This window comes from Ambystoma mexicanum, chromosome 11 (genome assembly GCF_040938575.1).
Source record: "Ambystoma mexicanum isolate Mex_15411 chromosome 11, UKY_AmexF1_1, whole genome shotgun sequence".
Taxonomy (NCBI): domain Eukaryota; kingdom Metazoa; phylum Chordata; class Amphibia; order Caudata; family Ambystomatidae; genus Ambystoma; species Ambystoma mexicanum.
Window position 1 is genome coordinate 19,895,876 of NC_090934.1, and position 26,189 is coordinate 19,922,064.

The following is a 26,189-nucleotide window of genomic DNA, read 5'->3' on the forward strand; positions in this document are numbered from 1 at the left end:
GTTATGCTCGGGAGAATGCCCAGAGGGAGACGCAGTACGTTACCAGGGAAGAAGACGAGCAGGGGAAGATCAGCTGGGGAGGGGAACCCAGGGTTATGCTCGGGAGAATGCCCAGCGGGAGACGCAGTACGTTACCAGGGAAGAAGACGAGCAGGGGAAGATCAGCTGGGTAGGGGAACCCAGGGTTAGGCTCGGGAGAATGCCCAGAGGGAGACGCAGTACGTTACCAGGGAAGAAGACGAGCAGGGGAAGATCAGCTGGGTAGGGGAACCCAGGCTCGGGAGAATGCCCAGAGGGAGACCCAGTATGTTACCGAGGAAGGTGACATTCCTGAGACCTCCATGTGCTGTGCAGCATCTACCCCCCTCCCTCCCATTAAATCTCTCCTCCCCAAACCCAATAACCCCTCCGTACGGAGCCAATCCCCTAGGATCTCAAACCCCATCAGATTCAGAAACCATCATTTCCGGTTCAATATCGAATACTCCCAATCCTTCTTTTTCCGGCCCCTCTGATTATTTTCTGCACCCCCAACCTGCTCAGGTAAAATACTACAGTTCCCACAATCCCCTTTGTTTATTTCATGATTCCAGCTATTCCTGTTTACACTACAAACCCTACCAATCCCGTCCCTCTTATCGTCACTTTCTGAACTCCCGGTCTCTGCTTCATTAATAAGGGTCCCGGTTTTATGGTATTTATTTCTGCGCCATTTCCGTCTGTATTTATCCATATTTAATTTTGCCATGTAAAAATATAAGTTGTAACCAGTATTTTTCCACACTTAATTACAAGAAAAAAACACATTAGCACTTGGATGCTGTAATGAGAGGGTTCCAGGCGCAGAAATCAGGGGCTGCATTCAAGGAAACTTTACAAGGAATTACATTCCTATGTCAATCTTTCCGTTATGTTACTTTTCACAGCCACTGACCTCCCCGTACATGTCTGACCCCCGTACATGTCTGACAACTTAAAGACACCATCAAGAGTCATGCATTTCCGTGTTTATCAACTGTTCTGCAAATAAATACTGAAAGGAAAAAGAGTGCCTTTGGTCTGTATTTATCTGTAAAATCGGTAAAACCCGAAAACGGGCCTTATACAAGGTGGCTGGGAACCAGAAGAGGCCCTAGAAATAATTTATTCATTTATTTATTTATTTTGCATTTTTAAAGCGCTCACACAGCCCGCGGGCATCGAGGCACTGTTACAGGAATTGTTTTTTTTTTTTAGTTGCGTAATTGTTTTTTTTTTTTGTCTTAGTTGCGTAATTATAACGCGCTTAAATATCCAGGAGGTTTCTAAACACGGACCCGGAGATCGAACCTGTGCTGCTTTGTGTCGTCTTGCTTCCAAGGCGAGCACGTTGCCGCTGAGCTATCCTCCCAGGACAGCTGGAATAATGTTCCAAGTGGCCCGATACTACACATTTTCAACAAAACCAGCCATTTTCCCATCAAAAAATGTGGAAATAAAATAGGTTAGCACTCAAGAGGCCCAGGGTGCAGAGGCGTCCCGGGATTCTACAGAAATGCCTGTAGGCCAGTCCCCCCCCCCACCCCCTGGCCAGTGTGCAGAAGCCAACCAGGAAATCTACAGAGATCCCTGTAGGCCAGTCCACTCCTCTGGCCAGTGGGCAGAGGTCAACAAGGACATCTCCAGAGATCACTGCAGGCCAGTCCACCCCTGCCCCTTGTGTAGAGGCCAACAAGGACATCTCCAGAGATCACTGTAGGCCAGTCCACCCCTGCCCCTTGTGTAGAGGCCAACAAGGACATCTCCAGAGATCACTGTAGGCCAGTCCACCCCAGCCCCTTGTGTAGAGGCCAGCCAGGACATCTCCAGAGATCCCCGTAGGCCAGTTGACCCCATGGCCAGTGTGTACAAGCGCTACCGGGAAATCTCCAGAGTGCCCTATAGGCCAGTCCACCCCTGCTTATATAGAAACCCTGATCATAAATACAGCGTGACAGCTCCTCGCTGGGCACCCATGGGCAAAGCGCTTGCCAAGTGGCGCGCACTGCAGGTACAGAAGGAGGCACCTAGTATTTCCACTAGCACCTCTTCGCCCATCCCAGAAATACCACCCAGAGCTGAGAAAGAGCTGGGCCGGTCCCCAAGGTGGGAGGGGCCGGGAGAAAGGGATTCCATTAAACCATTTAAATTCCTTTAGTCCTCTATCCCCCCCTCCCTCCCCCCACCCCCAGAACCCAAATGCCTCTGCACCAACAGGTGGCAACCCTCCATTCTACTTCCCAACTGATGAGAACTGTTAGCCTGAAAGTCACCGGCCATTAAGGGTTAATCGGAACCAGGAGAGCAGAGGGGGGGGGGGGAGAGGCTGCCTAGATACACTTCCGGGACACTATCCAGGGTGCAGGGGCTGCCCTCACAAGGAACCACCCTACAGCCCCCACTTGTCCGCCGCCCCTTCTCTATATGCTCCTACTGGGCTGGGGGGGGGGGGCGGAGAGGACTGTGTGGGGCCTGAAATATTTATAGCACTGCTTCAGAAAGGCTCCCAAACCGGAAGAGGAAATCGGGGTTGGGGGGTTGTGGGGGTGGGGGCTAAGATCGTCCCCCGCTGCCCCATTCTACCCAGCGGGCAGGAATACATACTCTCATTTCTGCCCCGGGTGGACGGGAAGCCGCAGGGCGGGAGTTCGGGAAGTCCGGGAGGCTCCGCGGACCGGTGGGGGAGGGGGGATCAGTTTACACTCTTAACATTGGGCACAAAACGCACTTGTCCTTGACTGTCATTTCCTCAAGAAAGTCCTGAACGAGGCAAGAAAACCCGCCCGCCCCCGACCCCCCCCCAGCCCCAGCAGCGCAAGGCGGCAGAGCCCGCAGGCCCTGGCACAGGCCAGCAGCTGTCAGCCAGGAACCCCCCCCCACCCAGGACAGACTCGAGGCCCGTCCCAGCCAGTCTACAGAAAAATCCCCAGCTCCCCAGCAAAGAGGGGGCACACCCGCATTACACTATAGGCCCATCACAGCCAGTCTACAAAAAAATCCCCAGCAAAGACATGCCCATCCCCTGCAAAGAGGGGGCACACCCGCATTACACTATAGGCCCATCCCAGCCAGTCTACAAAAAAATCCCCAGCAAAGACATGCCCATCCCCTGCAAAGAGGGGGCACACCCGCATTACACTATAGGCCCATCCCAGCCAGTCTACAGTAAAATCCCCAGCTCCCCTGCCAAGACGGGGCACACCCGCATTACGCTATAGGCCCATCCCAGCCAGTCTACAGAAAAATCCCCAGCAAAGGGGGAGCACACCCGCATTACACTATAGGCCCATCCCAGCCAGTCTACAGTAAAATCCCCACCTCCCCTGCCAAGACGGGGCACACCCGCATTACGCTATAGGCCCATCCCAGCCAGTCTACAGAAAAATCCCCAGCCAAGACGGGGCCCATCCCCTGCAAAGAGGGGGCACACCCGCATTACACTATAGGCCCATCCCAGCCAGTCTACAGTAAAATCCCCAGCTCCCCAGCCAAGACGGGGCACACCCGCATTACACTATAGGCCCATCCCAGCCAGTCTACAGTAAAATCCCCAGCTCCCCTGCCAAGACGGGGCACACGCGCATTACGCTATAGGCCCATCCCAGCCAGTCTACAGAAAAATCCCCAGCTCCCCAGCAAAGAGGGAGCACACCCGCATTACACTATAGGCCCATCCCAGCCAGTCTACAGTACAATATCCAGCTCCCCTGCCAAGAGGGGGCACACCCGCATTACACTATAGATCCATCACAACACAGGCCCATCCTAAATAGTATACAGAAAATCCCCCGGAAAAAGGAGGCCCATCCCCGGCAAACAGGGGGCACACCCGCATTACACTACATACCCATCACAATACAGGCCCATCCCAGTTAGTATACAGAAAATCCCCCGGAAAAAGGAGGCCCATCCCCAGCAAAGACGGGGCCCATACCCTGCAAGACGGGGCACACCCTCATTACACTACAGGCCCATCCCAGTTAGTATACAGAAAATCCCCCGGAAAAAGGAGGCCCATCCCCAGCAAACAAGGGGCACACCCGCATTACACTACAGACCCATCACAACACAGGCCCATCCTAAATAGTATACAGAAAATCCCCCGGAAAAAGGAGGCCCATCCCCAGCAAAGAGGGGGCACACCCGCATTACACTACAGACCCATCACAATACAGGCCCATCCCAGTTAGTATACAGAAAATCCCCTGGAAAAAGGAGGCCCATCCCCAGCAATGAGGGGGCACACACGCATTGCACTACAGACCCATCACAACACAGGCCCATCCTAAATAGTATACAGAAATCCCCCGGAAAAAGGAGGCCCATCCCCAGCAAAGAGGGGGCACACCCGCATTGCACTACAGACCCATCACAATACAGGCCCATCCTAAGTATACAGAAAATCCCCTGGAAAAAGGAGGCCCATCCCCAGCAAAGAGGGGGCGGGGCACACCCACATTGCACTACAGACCCATCACAATACAGGCCCATCCTAAGTATACAGAAAATCCCCTGGAAAAAGGAGGCCCATCCCCAGCAAAGAGGGGGCACACCCGCATTGCACTACAGACCCATCACAATACAGGCCCATCCCAGTTAGTATACAGAAAATCCCCTGGAAAAAGGAGGCCCATCCCCAGCAAGGAGGGGGCACACCCGCATTGCACTACAGACCCATCATCAGGAGACCCAACCTCAGCAAGCTGCTGACTCTCACCCCCAAACACATCATCTGCAGAGTGAGAGTGCATTACCCAAAGGCCCATTACAAGAGGGAGAGAGACCAACACCACCAATACACTCAGAGCAGACCCGCAACCAACAACAGCAGCGCCCAGTCAGGACCTTCAGCCAAAGCCCCAAAAACCCAACCAGAGTACTCCACACCCCCCCAAAAACCCAACCAGAGTACTCCACACCCAACCAAAAACCCAACCAGAGTACCCCCCAGGGACACCCCTCCACCCAAAAACCCAACTAGAGTACCCCCCAGGGGCAGCCCCTCCACCCCCACCCAAACCCCCAACCAGAGTACTCCAAACCCACCCCAAAAACCCAACCAGAGTACTCCACACCCAACCAAAAACCCAACCAGAGTACTCTACACCCACCCAAAAACCCAACCAGAGTACCCCCCGGGGACACCCCTCCACACCCACCCAAAACCCAACCAGAGTACTCCACACCCACCCAAAAACCCAATCAGAGTACCCCCCAGGAACACCCCTCCACCCCCACCCAAAAACCCAACCAGAGTACTCCACACCCACCCCAAAAATCCAACCAGAGTACTCCACACCCAATCAAAAACCCAACCAGAGTACCCCCCGGGGACACCCCTCCACACCCACCCAAAAACCCAACCAGAGTACTCCACACCCACCCAAAAACCCAACAAGAGTACTCCACACCCACCCCAAAAACCCAACCAGAGTACTCTACACCCACCCCAAAAACCCAACCAGAGTACCCCCTGGGGACACCCCTCCACACCCACCCAAAACCCAACCAGAGTACTCCACACCCACCCAAAAACCCAATCAGAGTACCCCCCAGGGACACCCCTCCACCCCCACCCAAAAACCCAACTAGAGTACCCCCCAGGGGCAGCCCATCCACCCCACCCAAAAACCCAACCACAGTACCCCCCAGGGACACCCCTCCACCCCCACCCAAAGACCCAACTAGAGTAACCCCCAGGAACAGCCCCTCCACCCCCACCCAAAAACCTGCTTCTAGAACAGAGAGGACCCACTCACCTGTCAATCAAACCTTTTGACAGACTCAGATAGGAGGAGCTGCCAGAAGGGCCTACCTGCCGAGACATATGAGCAGACCATGAGCCGCTCCACCCCCATTAATGGTGCAATTATTTATCCTCCAGCACGGGTCTGACATGGATTCACATGCTATGAATATCCTCCGTCGTCAGGCCGGGAATCATCAGTAATGTAAAGCATTATAGTTTGAAGCTAAAACTGCTGGTCACTTGCATAGCCTATTGCTGTCACTTTGGGTCATACTGCCCCAGCCAATGACATAGGTCTCCTTTGGCTCCACCCCTGGTGGCCATCTTCAGGTTTTTACTGCACGTTTTTACGTTGGGAGTCCTTGAGTTTCGCTCTGCGACTTTCCCAATTTTTTGCCTAATTAACAATCGTTTATTTTTCTTCATCCATCACCGCAGTGCCCTGTCGGCAGCAGGGACTCGTTGCAGGTAGATATCCCGCTTTCCGTCGGATCTCCAGTTCGTGTGAGGCCGCAAGCTGCATTCTGGGCCTACTCCACGTGCCATGTCGGAGGCTGTGAAGAAGTGTCTCATCAAGGCTTGATCAAGATGCGGTCAGAAGAACATCTATAAGGAAGACCACCATCAGAAGTGGATCAATTGTCTGCACCCGGACCACATCACATAAGGATGTGCCATATGCCACTCCTCCTCCTCAAAGATGAGGAAAGGTCGTCAGAGGAGGTTATGTGGTGTGGCTTGATGAAGGCAAGGCCTTGGAGTCTGCGTCTGTACGCAGTCATGACTCTTCTAAGGCTAGCAGGCCCAAAGAGCATGCTCCCTCTGGCAAGAGGTCGAGGTCCTTTGAGGATGCTTCCAATGCGAAGGAATCTAAACGGCGAAGTCATAGAACGCTCCAGTTTTCTCATCGACGAGCACCGCGGCTCGCGCATCTCCGTTGTCTGGACCGACCACAAAGGTGACCCCATCTTTGGTGTGCTGGAGATTGTCCACTCCTTCGCTGTTGACCACACAGACCCCGTCAATGAAGCATCAGTCATCATCATCAAAATCCTCGTCGACGACCCCAAGACAGTTGTCGTCCAAGACATTGGCAACAAAAACTGTCACATCATCCACCAGGCCGACGCTGCTGGTTTTTGTCCAGTCAACGGACTGGTTGACGGCTGCAGTTACCATCTCTATGGTAATGACGGCTTCTTTCAGAGTAGCATTGCCTGTCGCAGTCACTACCTTCTCCGGGTGTGTCTGCGTTAGCCACCTTCGCAAGAGGTTCCAGCACGGACAAGAAGTTATCACAATCACTCCTTTTCCACCAAAGCCCACCAGCGCTCCTCAGCTGCAGGCCACATCCCCTGTGAAGCCTCCCAGGGCATTAACCCCTACTCCTTTCGGTGGAGGAAGCAGAATCTGCCGGGGACATCTGCCCACACCCACAGGAGGAGGATCATGGTGGCCTCTACCCACAGCCAGCTCTGCAGCCTTCGCATCCGGTTCAACCTACGAGTCCCTGGCCTCATGATCCAATTCTGATACATGCAGCTCCAACGGGATGTCTCCTTGGACATTTTGACGACTCTCCAAACTGTGGTCTCAGAGATTCAGCAGCACCTACTGCCTGTGGCTACTGGGGTTCCAGTAGTTCCCGGCCCAGTTCCTGTCGCCAGTCCACCAAGGCCTTCTCAACCCCACCCAGCACCACCCCTCCGAGTGGCTGCGGTCCTGCAGTAGCCACCAGCCCCAAAGCCTCCTCCAGAAAGGCCATTGTTGTGGTCCCGCTACTAGATGACGTCTGGGAAGACGGATTGGGGGTAATGAGGAATCTTTACTCCGCTCCTACTAACGAGAGAAGCTGGACAAGTAGAATAGGGTCCCGGACACAGCCTCTAAATGCATGAGAGACCATCCAGTGTCAGACTCCTTGGTCTCAGCTGCTGCGAGGAAGAGTTCTTCAAACCCACCATCCTCTTGAACAGTCCCGTCTGAGCAAGAGGGCAAGCATCAAACAACCTGCTACCACTGCGGCATCTACGGTCAAGGCTGCCAATGCCATAGCCATCCTCGCATGCTACGACAAGGAGCGCTAGTACAAGATGGGCCCCATTCTCTATGTCCTGCCGGACAACAAGAAAGCAGATGCCATGGCCATTTGTCATGAGGGTGAAGTGGCATCAGACTATGCGTTAACCGTCATTCTAGACATTGCCAACTCCGGCTTCAGACAAATGGGCAATGGTGTTGCCCTACGCTGCCAAGATTGGCTCATGGCCACTAACGTCAGGCAAGATGGGGAAGTCAAAGTTGTCGACATGCCTATCGCCAGGGAAAATCTATTCGGCAAGTCAGTGGACGAAGCTCTCCTAGCCATTAAAACCAACACCGAGACGGTGCGCTCTATGGGCTCACTTCAACAGAGGGAGCAGTCCTTTCACTCCCCGAGGGGAAAGGTTTCGCAAACTGCAAAGGTTCTCAGCCCGTCCTACTGCCAGCCTTCTCGCTCCATTATGCAGGAAGTATATAGAGGCTGTTCCCAGGCCTTCAGAGGGGGTACCCAGCGTTGCCGTCCCAAAGCTGCCAGGACACAGATGCTGAAGGAAGCCTGACTAGGCCCAGGTCCCAAGCCCCCACTTCAGCACCCCAATGGGGGGGGGGGCAGTTATAGCAGAATTGTGACAAAACATTTCTGCAGACAAATGGGTGCTCAACATCATCGAGCAGGGTCACACCCTAGAATTCCAGGGCAAATGCCCCGACATTCCTCCCATAACAAGACAAACGTAGCACAGAGCCCACCCCCCACCCAAGGAAGTTAAGGCTATGCTGCGCCATAGAACCTGTCACTCTAGTGCTCCGGAGTATACTGCGGAAACGTTCTCGTTCGCAAGAAGTCAGGTGTGTGGAGACCCATCCTAGACTTACGATACCAACAAATTCCTGAAATGCTAAACGTTCAGGATGGTCACATTACAGCACGTGCTCAGCCAGCTGGAAGAGGGAGATTTCCTAATGACACTAGAACTGGAAGATGCATATTTCCACGTGCCCATTCATCCAAAACATCGGCACGCCCGAGGTTCGTCGTCCAAGGAAGACACTACCCATTAAAGGCACTGCCCTTCATCCTGTAATCAGCCCCAAGCGTTTTCCCCAAGTGCTTGGTCCTGGTGGCAGCCTTCCTTCACCCCAAGCAAGTGTAGGTCTACCCCTACCTGGAAGATTTGCTGGTCCAGTCCCGTTCTCGACCGACATACAGCCGAGACAGTCCACACGCTAACCTCACTGGGATTCTGTGTAAACCATCTGAAAAGCATGGTACCATCCCCCGCTGGGGGCCCGACTCAGCACAGTATCATGCCTAGCAACCCCATTGGAGGAAAGGATAAGGGCCATCCTAGGGAAAGTCCAACGGCTCTCGTCGGCCAGCATTGTTACAGTCCGGACCCTGAAATCCATGTCCTTGTGCATCCATCTGGTCCCTCATTGCAGACTGCAAATGAGACCACTTCAAGAGATCCTGGACGCCCGGGGGAAGCAGATCTCTGGCTTATGGAATGACAGGATAGACCGCAATCAAGCTTTCCGCCAAACCCTACACTGGTGGTCCTTCCTCCCTCACATTTCGTAGGGAGCTACCTTCAGGACTCGTGCATCAGGAGACGGTCACAACAGACGCCTCACTGGAAGGCTGGGGTTCACAAACGGGCCAACTATATGTCAAGGGCCTCTCGCTCCCGCAGGAGAAGGCGTTGCACATGAACGTACTGGAACTATGGGCTGTTTTCTGGGCTCTCAAGACTTTCAAGCCACCGCTCTTGAGAAAGGTGGTCTGGGTCTTCATAGACAACATGACCACCATGTATTACATGAAGAAGCCAGGTGGGGCGAGTTCACCCGTCCTCTCTCAGGAGTGACGGGACCTGTGGCATTCGGCCATCGCTCATCAGAGGTTTCTAGCCCTGTTCCACCAGGCAGGCGTTCAAAACACCAATGCTAACACTCTAAGCAGGGCGATGTGATCCTGCCATGAGTGGAAGCTCCTGCAAGCTCAAGCCTCTCGGATCTTCGGCAAGTGAGCCATCCTCAGATCGACCCGTTTGCAACAGCAGCCAATACCAAGTGCCAGCAGTTTGCCAGAAGATATCCTCGGGCAAGGAGTCTGAGGGACGCATTCTCATTCCCATTGGAAGGCCTCTTCCTGTACGCTTTCCCACCAATTCGCTGCTCCTACATGTGACCAACACACTCACAATATCCCGCTGCAAGATGGTCCTCACTGTACTGGCATGGCCCAGACAGATCTGGTATCCGGACAATCTTCACCTGTCAGTGGTTCCGTCCATCAAGCTGCCTCCTCTTCCAGACCTGTTATCCAGAGAAGGATATGCAAACCTGCACCACAACCCAGTATCCCTGAATGAATGTGGTCCTGGGAAAACAAAAGAGTTGATGGCTGGAAGGTTTAGAATAAATCTTGACCTCTGGCATTGCTCTGGGCAACCCTCCAGACCATCGTTCTTCGCCTGCCAAGCCATTGCTTTGTCACCCCGAGTGGGACGGGTATGCCCAGACGTGGGTCCCGTGCCTGCTGGGCCTAGAGACCCAAGCTACTCCTCACTGATGAGCCCCAACAAGGGCGAAACATGTTTGGGGATGCTTGTGGTCTCGTGCAGAAGGGGTGTCACCTAGCAGTTTGGGCTGGACTGCCCCTTTTGGGGTGGGCCATGCCTGATTTGCATATGGTCTTTCCCCTTCTGTAATGGCTTGGCAGGTGAAGAACGATGGTCTGGAGGGTTGCCCCGAGCAATGCCAGTGGTTAAGATTCAATCTAAACCTTCCAGCCATCACCCCTTTGCTTTTGCTTTGAATGTGGTCCTGTCCAAACTGATGGGTGCTCCGCTTGAGCCTCTGCATCCAATCTCTTTGATGTTCCTCTCGTGCAAGACCGCCTTCCTACTGGCGATCACCTTCGGCCAGGCGTGTTGGAGAAGTCTAGGCTCTATCCTTTAAGCCTCCATATTCGTCTTTACACCAATCCAAGGTGGTTCCATGAACTCACCCATCCTTATGCCACCAAGCCTCCATATTCCTCTTTCCACCAATCCAAGGTGGTTCCATGAACTCACCCATCCTTATGCCACCACTTTCATTTGAACAAACCTTTGGTTTTACCAGTTTCTTTGCAAACCCTTCTACGTCTGCTGAAAGGTCCTTGCATTCACTCGACGTGTCGCATGCCTTGAAATTCTATGTTGCACACACTAAAGATTTTGAAAGACCTCAACTTTTTGGCAACTTTGGAACTGTGGGGCATGAGAAGGCCCTATGGAAGGCTTCCATCTCCAGGTGGCTCTCCCGATGTATCATGCATTGCCATCAATTGGGCAACAGAGCATTGCCAGGCCGGCCGAGAGCTCATTCCAGCAAGGCCATCGCTTAGACAATGGCGTTCCTCACTGGGGTTTCCCTGCTGGACACCTGCAAGGCTGCTATGTGGAGGTAGATGCACACCTTCAGGAAATTCGACTGCGTCGACAGGGATTCCAGGGAGGAGCCCATGAATCGGCCAACAGTGCCGCGCAACCTGTTCGCTTGAAGGTGAGCCTGGTGAGGATGTAACAGATGCTTAATTTTGAGATGCTCATGTTGAGCCTTGCCACCTCCCGTGGTTGTGCATGTGTGTACTGCTATGTATTCTGGTATTCGTGAGCATGTGAATCCATGCCAGACCCCATGCTGGAGAAGGAACAAGTTACTTACCTGTAACTGTTGTTCTCCAGCATGGGTCTGGCATGGATTCACATGCGAACCCTCCCGCCTACCCCTCTGCGGCTCTTCACTTGGTCATACTGCCACTTCACGTGCTACCAAATCTGATGATGGCTGCCAGAGGCGGGGCTTAGGTAGAGGGCAGTCATTGGCTGTGGTCAGTATGACGCAGAGATCAGTGATTGGTTACTACTACGGAAGACAGATCAGAAACGAAACGGATACTGATTTTTTCTTTACCGAGGATTCCCAGCCTGACGACGGGGAATATTCACGAGCATGTGAATCCATGCCAGACCCATGCTGGAGAACAACAGTTACAGGTGAGGAACTTGCACCGTGTCATTTCCCCCAGGGATCCAGGAGTGATTTTAGATTAGATGTGAAACTTTTATCTGAAGTTGCTGTAAGATGCCTCTCAATAGCTGGTGCATTTTGGGGCGCACTACGTTTTTCCTGCTCCTCCCAATGCAGCTCCTGCAGAGATTCCACAGAACATGAGCACCCCCAGACAGCACCAGCCACTGCTACGCTGAAGGGCTCTCTGGCCCTGCCCACCCTTTAGAGGAACGGTGTTAATAATCAGCTTCAAGCAGCAGGAATGTGTTAATCTTTTAATCAGTGAGTAAATCTTGGTGCCAGATTGTACACACCACTTCCTGGAATACTGTGCACCCGTGGCCATGACACATGCACCAGTGCACGCAGGAGCATCTGCGTCCCACTTCCTCTTCCTAGGCGGCAGGGACCTAAATCACAGCAACATTCGCACCCAGCAGGGGGCGTCCATTACAGCATTTACTGGTGGAGGGCGAGGGATCAAGGGCAACCAGAAATCAGGGCTTTTCAAAGCTGAAAAACAGAGTTTGAAATAGAGGAGGAAAGCCAGCTGACCCCAGCCAACCCCAGCATCCAGGCAACCCCAGCATCCAGGCAACCCCAGCAGACCCCAGCATCCAGGCAACCCCAGCAGACCCCAGCATCCAGGCAACCCCAGCAGATCCCAGCATCCAGGCAACCCCAGCAGACCCCGGCATCCAGGCAACCCCAGCAAACCCAGCATCCAGGCAACCCAGCTGACGCCGGCACCCAGGCAACCCAGCCAACCCCACCCAACCCCAGCATCCAAGCAACCCAGCCAACCCCAGCATCCAGGCAACCCAGCTGACCCCAGCGACCCAGCCGACCCCGGCATCCAGGCAAACCAGCCGACCCCGGCATCCAGGCAAACCAGCCGACGCCGGCATCCAGGCAAACCAGCCGACGCCGGCATCCAGGCAAACCAGCCGACGCCGGCATCCAGGCAAACCAGCCGACGCCGGCATCCAGGCAAACCAGCCGACCCCGGCACCCAGGAAACCCAGCCGACCCCAGCATCCAGACAACCCAGCCGACCCCAGCATCCAGACAACCCAGCCGACCCCAGCACCCAGCCGAACCCAGCATCCAGGCAACCTAGCCAACCCCAGCCGACCCCAGCATCCAGGCCACCCAGCCGACCCCAGCATCCAGGCCACCAAGCTGACCCCGGCATCCAGGCCACCCAGCTGACCCCGGCATCCAGGCCACCCAGCTGACCCCGGCATCCAGGCAACCAAGCTGGCCCCGGCATCCAGGCAACCAAGCTGGCCCCGGCATCCAGGCCACCCAGCCGACCCCGGCATCCAGGCAACCAAGCTGGCCCCGGCACCCAGGCAACCCAGCCGACGCCAGCATCCAGGCAAACCAGCCGACCCCAGCATCCAGGCAACCCAGCCGACTCCAGCATCCAGGCTACCCAGCCGACCCCAGCATCCAGGCAAGCCAGCCGACCCCAGCATCCAGGCAACCCAGCCGACCCCAGAATCCAGGCAACCCAGCCAATCCAGCCGACCCCAACATCCAGGCAACCCAGCCAACCCCAGCCAACCAGGCCACTCAGCCGACCCCAGCATCCAGGCCACCTAGCTGACCCCAGCATCCAGGCAACCCAGCCAACCCCAGCCAACCCCAGCAACCCAGCCAACCCGGGCAACACAGCCGACCCCGGCATCCGGGCAACACAGCCAACCCCGGCATCCGGGCAACACAGCCAACCCCGGCATCCGGGCAACCCAGCCGACCCCGGCATCCGGGCAACCCAGCCGACCCCGGCATCCAGGCAACCCAGCCGACCCCGGCATCCAGGCAACCCAGCCAACCCCAGCCAACCCCAGCCAACCCCAGCCAACCCCAGCATCCAGTCAACCAAGCTGACCCCAGAATCCAGGTAACCAAGCTGACCCCAGCATCCAGGCAACCCAGCAGACGCCAGCATCCAGGCAACCCAGCAGACGCCAGCATCCAGGCAACCCAGCAGACGCCAGCATCCAGCCAACCCCAGCCAACCCAGCATCCAGGCAACCCAGCTGACACCGGCACCCAGGCAACCCAGCTGACGCCGGCACCCAGGCAACCCAGCCGATGCCGGCACCCAGGCAACCCAGCCGATGCCGGCACCCAGGCAACCCAGCCTACCCCAGCATCCAGGCAACCCAGCCAACCCCAGCAACCCAGCCGACCCCAGCAACCCAGCCGACCCCAGCAACCCAGCCGACCCCAGCAACCCAGCCGACCCCAGCAACCCAGCCGACCCCAGCAACCCAGCCGACCCCAGCAACCCAGCCGACCCCAGCAACCCAGCCAACCCCAGCAACCCAGCCAACCCCAGCAACCCAGCCGACCCCAGCAACCCCAGCATCCAGCCGACCCCAGCCGACTCCAGGCAACCCAGCCGACCCCGGCATCCAGGCAACCCAGCCGACGCCGGCATCCAGGCAACCCAGCCGACGTCGGCATCCAGGCAACCCAGCCGACGCCGGCATCCAGGCCTCTCAGCTGACCCCGGCACCCAGGAAATCCAGCCGACCCCAGCATCCAGACAACCCAGCCGACCCCAGCACCCAGCCGAACCCAGCATCCAGGCCACCCAGCCGACCCCAGCATCCAGACCACCCAGCCCACCCCAGCATCCAGGCCACCCAGCCGACCCCAGCATCCAGGCCACCCAGCCGACCCCAGCATCCAGGCCACCCAGCCGACCCCAGCATCCAGGCCACCAAGCCGACCCCAGCATCCAGGCCACCAAGCCGACCCCAGCATCCAGGCAACCCAGCCGACCCCAGCATCCAGGCAACCCAGCCGACCCCAGCATCCAGGCAACCCAGCCGACCCCGGCATCCAGGCAACCAAGCCGGCCCCGGCACCCAGGCAACCCAGCCGAGGCCAGCATCCAGGCAAACCAGCCGACGCCAGCATCCAGGCAAACCAGCCGACCCCAGCATCCAAGCAAACCAGCCGACCCCAGCATCCAGGCAAACCAGCCGACCCCAGCATCCAGGCAAACCAGCCGACTCCAGCCGACCCCAGCATCCAGGCAACCCAGCCGATCCCAGCATCCAGGCAACCCAGCCGACCCCAGCATCCAGGCAACCCAGCCGACCCCAGCATCCAGGCAACCCAGCCGACCCCAGCATCCAGGCAACCCAGCCGACCCCAGCATCCAGGCAACCCAGCCGACCCCAGCATCTAGGCAACCCAGCCAACCCCAGCCAACCCAGCTGACCCCAGCATCCAGCCAACCCCAGTCAACCCCAGCCAACCCAGCTGACCCCAGAATCCAGGCCACTCAGCCGACCCCAGCATCCAGGCAACCTAGCCGACCCCAGCATCCAGGCAACCCAGCCGACCTCAGCAACCCAGCTGACCCCAGCATCCAGGCAACCCAGCCAACCCGGGCTACACAGCCGACCCCGGCATCCGGGCAACACAGCCGACCCCGGCATCCGGGCAACACAGCCGACCCCGGCATCCGGGCAACACAGCCATCCCCAGCAACACAGCCGACCCCAGCATCTAGGCAATCCAGCCAAATCCAGCCAACCCCGCTGACCCCAGCATCCAGGCCACCCAGCCAACCCCAGCATCCAGGCAATCCAGCCAACCCCAGCATCCAGGCAATCCAGCCAACCCCAGCAACCCAGCCAACCCCAGCAACCCAGCCAACCCCAGCAACCCAGCCAACCCCAGCATCCAGGCAACCCAGCCGACCCCAGCAACCCAGCCGACCCCAGCAACCCAGCCGACCCCAACAGCCAGGCAACACAGCCGACCCCGGCAGCCAGGCAACACAGCCGACCCCGGCAGCCAGGCAACACAGCCGACCCCGGCAGCCAGGCATCCAGGCAACACAGCCGACCCCAGCAGCCAGGCATCCAGGCAACACAGCCGACCCCAGCAGCCAGGCATCCAGGCAACACAGCCGACCCCAGCAGCCAGGCAACACAGCCGACCCCAGCATCCAGGCAACACAGCCGACCCCAGCATCCAAGCAACACAGCCGACCCCAGCATCCAAGCAACACAGCCGACCCCAGCATCCAGGCAACACAGCCGACCCCAGCAGCCAGGCAACACAGCCGACCCCAGCAGCCAGGCAACACAGCCGACCCCAGCAGCCAGGCAACACAGCCCACCCCAGCAGCCAGGCAACACAGCATCCAGGCAACTGGCCAATAGTTAGGGTTACAGCAGTGGCCCTGTCCACCGCATCCCCCCACACCCTACTCCCAGGAGGCCTGCCTGTCAGCAACACAGCCCCAAAAATGAAGCACCAGCAAAGAAGGCCCGGGAACCTAAAGTGACCAGGAGCTGAGCCAGGAATAAAGTGACCACTGAAGCCAGCATGACCTGAGCCATGGATAGTGTCCCCACAGGATGCAGAGCCCCAATAGCGAAGCCCCAGATAATGTGACCCCACGATCTGGGGAGACTAAGACCAGAGTCATAGATAATGGGACCTCATGAGATTGAGAGACCAGAAGTTGACCCCCAGATAATGTGACCCCAGGATCTGGGGGGGACTAAGACCAGAGTCATAGATAATGGGACCTCATGAGATAGAGAGACCAGAAGCTGAGCCCCAGATAATGTGACCACAGGATCTGGGAAGACTAAGACCAGAGTCATATATAATGGGACCTCATGAGATAGAGAGACCAGAAGCTGAGACCCAGATAATGTGACCACAGGATCTGGGAGACTAAGACCAGAGTCATAGATAATGGGACCTCATGAGATAGAGAGACCAGAAGCTGAGCCTCAGATAATGTGACGACAGGATCTGGGGGGACTAAGACCAGAGTCATAGATAATGGGACCTCATGAGATAGAGAGACCAGAAGCTGAGCCCCAGATAATGTGACCACAGGATCTGGGGGGACTAAGACCAGAGTCATAGATAATGGGACCTCATGAGATAGAGAGACCAGAAGCTGAGCCCCAGATAATGTGACTTCGGGATCTGGGAAACCAAGACCAGAGCCATAGATAATGGGACCTCATGAGATCAGAAGCTGAGCCCAAGATAATGGGACCACAGTAGTATATATGCCGGCACGAAGACCTGTTGAGCCAGGGATTACGAGACCACAGTAACCACAAGCCTCAGAGCACAGGAGTTGGTGCAACCACGAGCAAATACGTGGATAACGGGACCCTGGGTGCTGGCATGAGGGCAAGATGAAGTGTGACAAATAACGAGACATACCACGAAAAGAGACAGGAGACTAAAGGAGTCTTGCATAAAGTGACCGCATAAGGGAGTGCGAACTTGAGCTGAACCACAAATAATGTGAGCACAGAACATCTGCAGTAGAGTCTGGTAGGAGCTGACTGCCCCCTCCCTTATTTAAGCCACTTTACGTTCATATGTCTTTGCTTGGCCTGGAACCTGCCAACTGCGCGCTGACAATGTAATGCATGGCAGGTTCACTGCCTACCCTGGCAGTCTTCAACCACAGCCACCTGCGTATCAAGCAGGTATGGCACGCAGACTTTTCTGCCTGCTGGATTCACCTCTAACCATGCCTTTCCCCTCCTGCCTGCTGAATTCACCTCTACACATGACCTGCCCCCTCCTGCGAATTCACCTCTACACAGGACCTGCCCCCCCCCGCCTGCTGAATGCACCTCTACAGAGGACCTGCCCCCTCCTGCCTGCTGAATTCACCCCTACACAGTCAACCCTGGACTCCTTCCTCTCTTCTGGGCAGGCTTTGCTGGGTCCCAATCCTCTACCCCCCCTCCCATCTCCGATGTTCACTTTCCATCCACCTCCAACCCACCCTGTTCCTTTTCTTTCACAGACCTAAATACAGCCTCCCACGCGGAGAATTCACCAAAAACAGCCACCAACCAAAAGAGCAACCCCTCAACCAGTCAGGTGTGTCAACCACAGCCAGCAGCAACAACCACAGCCAGCCGTATGTACCACAGACCAACCCACGTGAATGAGGGACAACACGCTGGTCTTGGAAAGAAGACCACGCAGAGCAACAGAGGTTCGAATCCCGGATCCACGCATTATAAAAATAGAAACGGGGTGGCTCGAGAAATGGAATTGACCTTGCGGAGCTCGGTGAGATTCATGAGTCGCAAGATCACAGGAGCTGTTGAGGTTTAGCCAAAACCTCCAGTAATAAGTAGAAAGAGGGAGTTGTTCTCCTGGCTATCTTGCTTTTGCGATTTAAAGAAATTGTTCTTCCACAATGATTGTTGCGATACACTCTTGCTTTTATTTGTGCAAGTGGTAGGTTTTTCTTCAATTTATAGGAATACAGGTAGTACATCTGGGGCTCTTAAATCCCCTAATTGTCAGCCGACACGTGTTTCGACCCGTGGGTCTTCATCAAGGCTCTTGGTTTCAGGTCTGGTGCCCCCTGTGGGATCCTGGTATATTAAGTGGGTGTCCTGTGGGTACAGTGGGTCCTGTTGGGCCCGGTGTCTCGTCAGCCCAGTGACTCCTGGTCGATGACCAGGACCCTAGAGGGGGCACCAGACCTGAAACCAAAAGCCTTGATAAAGACCCACGGGTTGAAACACGTGTCGGCTGACAATTAGGGATTTAAGAGCCCCAGATGTACTACCTGTATACCTATAAATTGAAGAAAAACCTACCACTTGCACAAATAAAAGCAAGAGTGTATCGCAATGAGTATGTAAGAACAATTTCTTTAAATCGCAAAAGCAAGATAGCCAGGAAAACAACCCCCTCTTTCGAATTATAAAAATAAATCAATTTAAAAAAAGAACAACCAACTACATCTGCCACACAAACCAACCCCGCCAGCCCCTAATCGAGCAGTCACTTTGACCCCCACCCATCGATTGGAACCCCACCAATGTTTAAACCCATCAATGCTCTTGCTCCCAATGATGGATGTATTGGTCAACTGTGCTCCAAAAGAGCTGAGCTGCTGAAGATGACGGCCGGAGTATCAGGGCGGGAGCTAGACGGGTGAATCCAGGGGGCAGCGGAGGAGGGGGCAGAATGGCTCCCTAGGAAGCAGAAGTTTAAGATGAGGGTCAGCAGGGGGTGCCGGAATTCACGGTGGGGGCAGCACGGGGTTGCAGGGGTTGACGAATGCTGCTAGGCAAGCTCGTGGTGAGGTGCTTGGATAACAAAGGCAAGCCCCCATCCCTGGCACCAATGTGGAGGACGCATCAGTCCGCTGCCCAAGGAGCTCCAGTGTTCATGTACGAGGGAGTTTGGGGATCTTGGGGTTCACGTGCCACTCAGCAGATTCTGCGAACCTTTTATGGTACACAAATGAATAAGTCTATCAGAGCAACGGGGTGTCTCGGCCATCAGTGCACCAGAAAAGACGTTCAGCCACAAGTGCTGGACATACCCCCACCCATCAATGCACCACACAGACCCTCAGCCTACACAGAGGCACCCTGCCAATGCTGTGCCCGTTGGCTCTCCATGCACAACCGCTCTCTTTTGAAGTTCCTTCTCCTAGTCCACAAAGCTACCAATGGTCTTGCTCCTCGGTACTGGGCTTGCTCATCGGTACCAGTCTGATTGTATCTCAGGTTACTCACCATCTTGTTACATCCGCCGCTCCGTTGAACTCAACCTCACTGCCCCATGCCCCACACCCCTCCTCCCTGTGCTTCTTCCCCCTACTCGCTGCCCATCACAATCAACGCCAGCCACGCTCCGGCTCTCCACAAAGCTCCACTTAGTTACTAAAGAGGGAGCGCCTCCTGCACTCTCCCATCTTCCCAACCACCCCCCCTCCAGTGACACTGATAATGTAACTTCGACTATTTAAGTAGAACCCCTCTATAGTATGAAGCAGGTGCTCCTTAGACCAACATTAGCTTTATAAGTCACTATATATATATATATATATATATATATATATATATATATATACACACACACACACACACAGACTGTTTGTTTTGTGGCTGGTATCTGTCCCACACGTCCACCTTCATGGCCAGGCTCACCACTTCTTCTCATCTTTCTGCTATTGTACAGGCATCGGGCCGGAGAATGCCTCCGCCATCTTTAAATGTGTTATTTTAAGTCATTTCTGATCAAAACTGACAAATCAATAAGTAGCCTCAGCCTACCCAGCAATGAGTGCACCCCGAAGGCTCGCAGCCCCCCCCCCCCCCCCGATGGCAGTAGCCCATCAGTGCAACGGAGAACCCTCGACCACTGTGCAATCGTATAGTCCTCAGTCACATAAGGCCAGGGCTCAAGTCGAGGGTATTAATTTACCACTAATTTCAGAGGGTGGACTCAGTCCACCCCCCCCCACATCTAAAATGAGAAACATTGAATGTCTTCTTTGAATTTATGAATTAAAGCCGACCTTGTCCTCAGGTTTGCAGGTCGGACACTTCACCACTTCACTATAGAACCTGATGAAAAATAACAACTAAAGGTGAAATGTCCCATTACGGTACTGCATGTTCCAGGGAAAACATGTGTATTGGTTCTTGGAATTTAAAACATGCACACCTTTTGACATTTTAAAAAAATCTTTTAGAAGAAAATATCCTCTCTTGGTTTTTTTGTGTGTTGATTTTATGAAAGGCAAATGCCATTCGTCCTGTGCAATTTGGGTGGTTATGCAAAGCCAATTTAATGAAATGTGCATATTTCGCCTTGTTATGCTAATTTCTGACGACATCACATCCCATGGCGTTTGTTTGTGAGTCCCCCCACTTTTATTTTCAGGACTTGACCCCTGCATAAAGCATGTGTGTAACCAGGACCCCCAGCTGCCCGTGAAACACGAGGACCCCCATCCGCCAGCCTTTAGTGCAGCAGGGAGGGCCCTCACACAGAAGGAAAGGGGCCTTCAGCCTCCCGGCCACGGCAGCCACCAGAGCCAAGCCCTGCCACAGGGGTGATCAGGGCCAGTCATTAGTGTAGCAGGGACCCTCCCTGACCCCCCCCCCCCCACACACACGCACACAGGCATCCAGCACAGCAGAGATTACGTCAAACACCGCAAGCGTCAGAAAGAAGTCCTCACTCACAGCCACAGCACCCCTCCGACAGCCAGGGGAGCGCACCTGGGGCCCCAGAATCTCCAGCAGGGGCCCCTAAACGGTGATAAATATTTTATGTTTACCAACTAAAGCTAGGCATCGGACCGAAAAACAAACAAGGCACAAAAATGGTGGGCAGATGAGATGCAATGCCCGGGCCTGGCTCTCTGTGCACAGTGATAAGCAGGTGTGTGTGTGGAGTGTGCCAATCAGCCTGGCACGGGCACAGCGCATGCGCAGAGAAACACGAGCACGTGCCCTGATGACATCTCGTAAATACACATAAGACTGATTGCCAGAAACACAACATCTTTCAACAACAGCTGCCAGAGGAACCCAAATCTGCCCCCCCCCACCCCCCCAAGAGGTCAGACTGGGGCATCAATAAAAACGTGTCCCACAGTTGCAAATGGCAATTCATTCCTTTTGTGACAAACTGCATGAATAGTACCCAGGGGGGAGGTTTTTGATAAAATGTGATGAATATTTTGCATTTTAAAGACTATTTCTTCAGTAACACTGGCCAACCCTACTAGCCGCATGGTGAAGTAACATCAAACTGCCCCACATGGGACAAAAAAGTGGCCCACTGTGACCAAAGGAACACCAGAATTTTGTGTTTTGGGTTCGGGCAGGGGCCTATTGCCCTATAGGCCAGTCCGAGCCTGTGCCCCTCTGAGGTCACCCCAACCACGCCACCCACCGCAAGACCACAACGAGCCTGGCTTAGACACCACAGGCCGAATCTCCAGACAGCCTGGGGGTGGGGGGGGGGCACAGCTGCCGACGGCACGTGGGTCTGCACTGGTTCCTTGGGGGGCTCTTATGGGATACTGCAAACCTCAGAAGGACTCGCCCCAGAGGAGTGCGGGGAGCCCTCCCAAGCCACGAGCACACGCTTATCTGCAGTACCTGCTGGTGCAGCCAAACGTGCCGACACACCCTGGGCCTCCCACAACACCCAGAAGCCCGATCCCTCCCAAAGCGCTTCCAGACAGCATTTCCCGCGAACGGTGGTTTAATACCCTTTGCCCTCTCTGTACACCCCCTTCACACCAATGTATACCTCCCGTTCATTCATGACAGCTCGCACCACCCTGGGAACCCCCGCCCTCCATGACATGTCTGTACACTTCCTGTCCCTGTACATCTCCTACCCTTACTGTACAGCCTGTAGCCCCCTGCACCCCACGACACATGTCTGTACACTTCCTGCCCCTGTACATCTCCTACCCTTACTGTACAGCCTGTAGCCCCCTGCACTCCACGACACATGTCTGTACACTTCCTGCCCCTGTACATCTCTTACCCTTACTGTACAGCCTGTAGCCCCCTGCACTCCATGACACGTCTGTACACTTCCTGCCCCTGTACATCTCCTACCCTTACTGTACAGCCTGTAGCCCCCTGCACTCCATGACACATGTCTGTACACGTCCTGCCCCTGTACATCTCTTACCCTTACTGTACAGCCTGTAGCCCCCTGCACGCCATGACACATGTCTGTACACTTCCTGCCCCTGTACATCTCCTACCCTTACTGTACAGCCTGTAGCCCCCTGCACTCCATGACACATGTCTGTACACTTCCTGCCCCTGTACATCTCCTACCCTTACTGTACAGCCTGTAGCCCCCTGCACTCCATGACACATGTCTGTACACTTCCTGCCCCTGTACGTCTCTTACCCTTACTGTACAGCCTGTAGCCCCCTGCACTCCATGACACATGTCTGTACACTTCCTGCCCCTGTACGTCTCTTACCCTTACTGTACAGCCTGTAGCCCCCTGCACTCCATGACACATGGCTGTACACTTCCAGCCCCTGTACATCTCCTACCCTTACTGTACAGCCTGTAGCCCCCTGCACTCCATGACACATGTCTGTACACGTCCTGCCCCTGTACATCTCCTACCCTTACTGTACAGCCTGTAGCCCCCTGCACTCCATGACACATGGCTGTACACTTCCAGCCCCTGTACATCTCTTACCCTTACTGTACAGCCTGTAGCCCCCTGCACTCCATGACACATGTCTGTACACTTCCTGCCCCTGTACGTCTCTTACCCTTACTGTACAGCCTGTAGCCCCCTGCACTCCATGACACATGGCTGTACACTTCCAGCCCCTGTACATCTCCTACCCTTACTGTACAGCCTGTAGCCCCCTGCACTCCATGACACATGGCTGTACACTTCCTGACCCCGTACATCTCCTACCCTTACTGTACAGCCTGTAGCCCCCTGCACCCCACGACACATGTCTGTACACTTCCTGCCCCCGTACATCTCCTACCCTTACTACACAGCTTGGAACCCCCTGCCCTTCACAACACATCTCTGTACGCGTCCTGCCCCTGTACATACACCTCCCTTGCACAGCCTGTAACCCCCTGCCCTTCATGTGTACCCCTGCACATCCCTCAGACCTTCTGTGCACACGTCCCGCGTGTCCCCGGCCAGTACCTGCACCCCCACGCCCCCGTACCTTTATAGCGCTCCAGCACGTCCTCGTAGGCCCGCACATACTCCTTCTCCTGGCTGCGGGAGGCCGGCAGCAGCCCGGGGGTGTAGGAGGCCATGGGGCCGCCGCGCCCCCTCCCCGGGGGTCTCCCCGGCGCCTGTGGGGGGTCTCCCGGCTCCGCCTTGTCTCTCCCTGGGGTGTTTGCGGGTCTCCCGCTGTGTCTCAGGGGTCTCCCGGGGTGTCTGAGGGTCTCCCGGGGTGTCTGCGGGTCTCTCAGGGGTCTCCCGCTGTGTCTCAGGGGTCTCCCGGGGTGTCTGAGGGTCTCTCAGGGGTCTCCCGGGGTGTCTGCGGGTCTCTCAGGGGTCTCCCGCTGTGTCTCAGGGGTCTCCCGGCTGCGCTGCGAGTCTCCCGCGGTCTCTCGGCTCCTCCTCGGCCTCTCGGTCTCCGGGCTCCCGGTGTCTCCTCCCGCTTCCGCCTCCCGCAGAGAGCAGCGCCCCCAGGCGGGCAGCCAGGGACACAGGGCTGGGAGGGGACGGGGCGGGGGCCACGGCAAGGGCAGCGCCGCTGCGGGACTCAGAAGTGAGGGACGAGCGCCACCCGGCGGACACTGCTGGAACTGCAAGCCGGGAGCACGGGCTGGAGCAGCACCGCATCCAGAAACAGCGCAGCAGGAGAACAGCGCCACCGCGGCCATCCCGGGCATGACACGGCGGGAGCAAGCATTGCCAAAGCTGCAGAGTCGTGCACAGTGCATGCCAGGCCAAGGTTCCTGCTAGATAGGGGGCCGGCCACTGATTCGCCTGCCTTTTCCCCAAGTGGCTCACAGAAGTCTAAGGGAGCACTTCTGTATGGCTTGGGGCGGGGCTCGCCAGATGTTCTGGATTGCCCCTGCCGTCAGCACCAGCCAGCCTGGTACGATGGCGAGGGCTCAGGGGCTCGCCAGATGTTCTGGATTGCCCCTACCGTCAGCACCAGCCAGCCTGGTACGATGGCGAGGGCTCAGGGACTCGCCAGATGTTCTGGATTATCCTTCCCGGCAAGCACCAGCCAGCCTGGTACGATGGCGAGGGCTCAGGGGCTCGCCAGATGTTCTGGATTATCCCCGCCGGCAGCACCAGCCAGCCTGGTACGATGGCGAGGGCTCAGGGGCTCGCCAGATGTTCTGGATTATCCCTGTTGTCAGCACCAGCCAGCCTGGTACGATGGCGAGGGCTCAGGGGCTCGCCAGATGTTCTGGATTATCCCTGCCGTCAGCACCAGCCAGCCTGGTACGATGGCGAGGGCTCAGGGACTCGCCAGATGTTCTGGATTATCCTTCCCGGCAAGCACCAGCCAGCCTGGTACGATGGCGAGGGCTCAGGGGCTCGGCAGATGTTCTGGATTATCCCCGCCGGCAGCACCAGCCAGCCTGGTACGATGGCGAGGGCTCAGGGGCTCGCCAGATGTTCTGGATTATCCCCGCCGGCAGCACCAGCCAGCCTGGTACGATGGCGAGGGCTCAGGGGCTCGCCAGATGTTCTGGATTATCCTTGCCGTCAGCACCAGCCAGCCTGGTACGATGGCGAGGGCTCAGGGGCTCGCCAGATGTTCTGGATTATCCCTGCCGTCAGCACCAGCCAGCCTGGTACGATGGCAAGGGCTCAGGGGCTCGACAGATGTTCTGGATTATCCCCGCCGGCAGCACCAGCCAGCCTGGTACGATGGCGAGGGCTCGGGACTCGCCAGATGTTCTGGATTATCCCTGCCGTCAGCACCAGCCAGTATGGTACGATGGCGAGGGCTCGGGACTCGCCAGATGTTCTGGATTATCCCTGCTGTCAGCACCAGCCAGCCTGGTACGATGGCGAGGGTTCAGGGGATCGCCAGATTTTCTGGATTATCCCTGCTGGCAGCTCCAGCCAGCCTGGTACAATGGCGAGGGCTCAGGGGCTCGCCAGATGTTCTGGATTATCCTTCCCGTCAGCACCAGCCAGCCTGGTACGATGGTGAGGGCTCAGGGGCTCGCCAGATGTTCTGGATTATCCCTGCTGTCAGCACCAGCCAGCCTGGTACGATGGCAAGGGCTTAGGGGCTTGACAGATGTTCTGGATTATCCCCGCCGGCAGCACCAGCCAGCCTGGTAGAATGGCGAGGGCTCAGGGGCTCGCCAGATGTTCTGGATTATCCTTCCCGTCAGCACCAGCCAGCCTGGTACGATGGAGAGGGCTCAGGGGCTCGCCAGATTTCTGGATTATCCCTTCCGTCAGCTCCAGCCAGCCTGGTACGATGGCAAGAGCTCAGGAGCTCGCCAGATGTTCTGGATTATCCCTGCCGTCAGCACCAGCCAGCCTGGTACGACGGCATGGGCTCAGGGGCTCGCCAGATGTTCTGGACTACCCCTTCTATCAGTACTAGCCAGCATGATTAATGGCAAGGCCTTAGGGGCTCGCCAGATGTTCTGGACTACCCCTTCTATCAGCACTAGCCAGCATGATCAATGGCGAGGCCTCAGGGGCTCGCCAGATGTTCTGGACTACCCCTTCTATCAGTACTAGCCAGCATGGTTAATGGCAAGGCCTCAGGGGCTCGCCAGATGTTCTGGACTGACCCTTTGTATTTGTATTCTTTGTACTTTATTTATTTGTATAGCGCACCAGGCCCGAGGGCAACTGAGTGCATCACTTAGTTACAGGAAGAAGTATTTACATTAAATATACAGGATATAAGCATTACATAAACAAGGGTAGGCATGTTACACAAGGCAGTACAAACTGCAGGCAGGATATAATACAAAAGTTACAAAGTCATAGGTAGAGGATATGATACAAAAGGTCTACGCT

The 26,189-nt window shown here is 56.0% G+C and overlaps 1 protein-coding gene across 7 annotated transcripts in view; it reads right to left on the reverse strand.

The window, feature by feature from the left end:
• Nucleotides 1-26,189, reverse strand: part of MACF1 (microtubule actin crosslinking factor 1) — a 1,825,008-nt gene that overhangs the window by 1,682,225 nt on the left and 116,594 nt on the right. Inside the window, exon 1 of one of the 7 annotated variants that reach the window (XM_069622432.1) lies at nt 23,395-23,844. The exons of the other annotated variants lie outside the window; for them this stretch is intronic. Within the exon in view, the coding sequence (XP_069478533.1) occupies nt 23,395-23,488 (94 nt within the window). The 5' untranslated portion in view covers nt 23,489-23,844. Of the gene's footprint in view, nt 1-23,394; nt 23,845-26,189 lie in introns of those variants that run through there. 7 annotated transcript variants of the gene reach the window in all.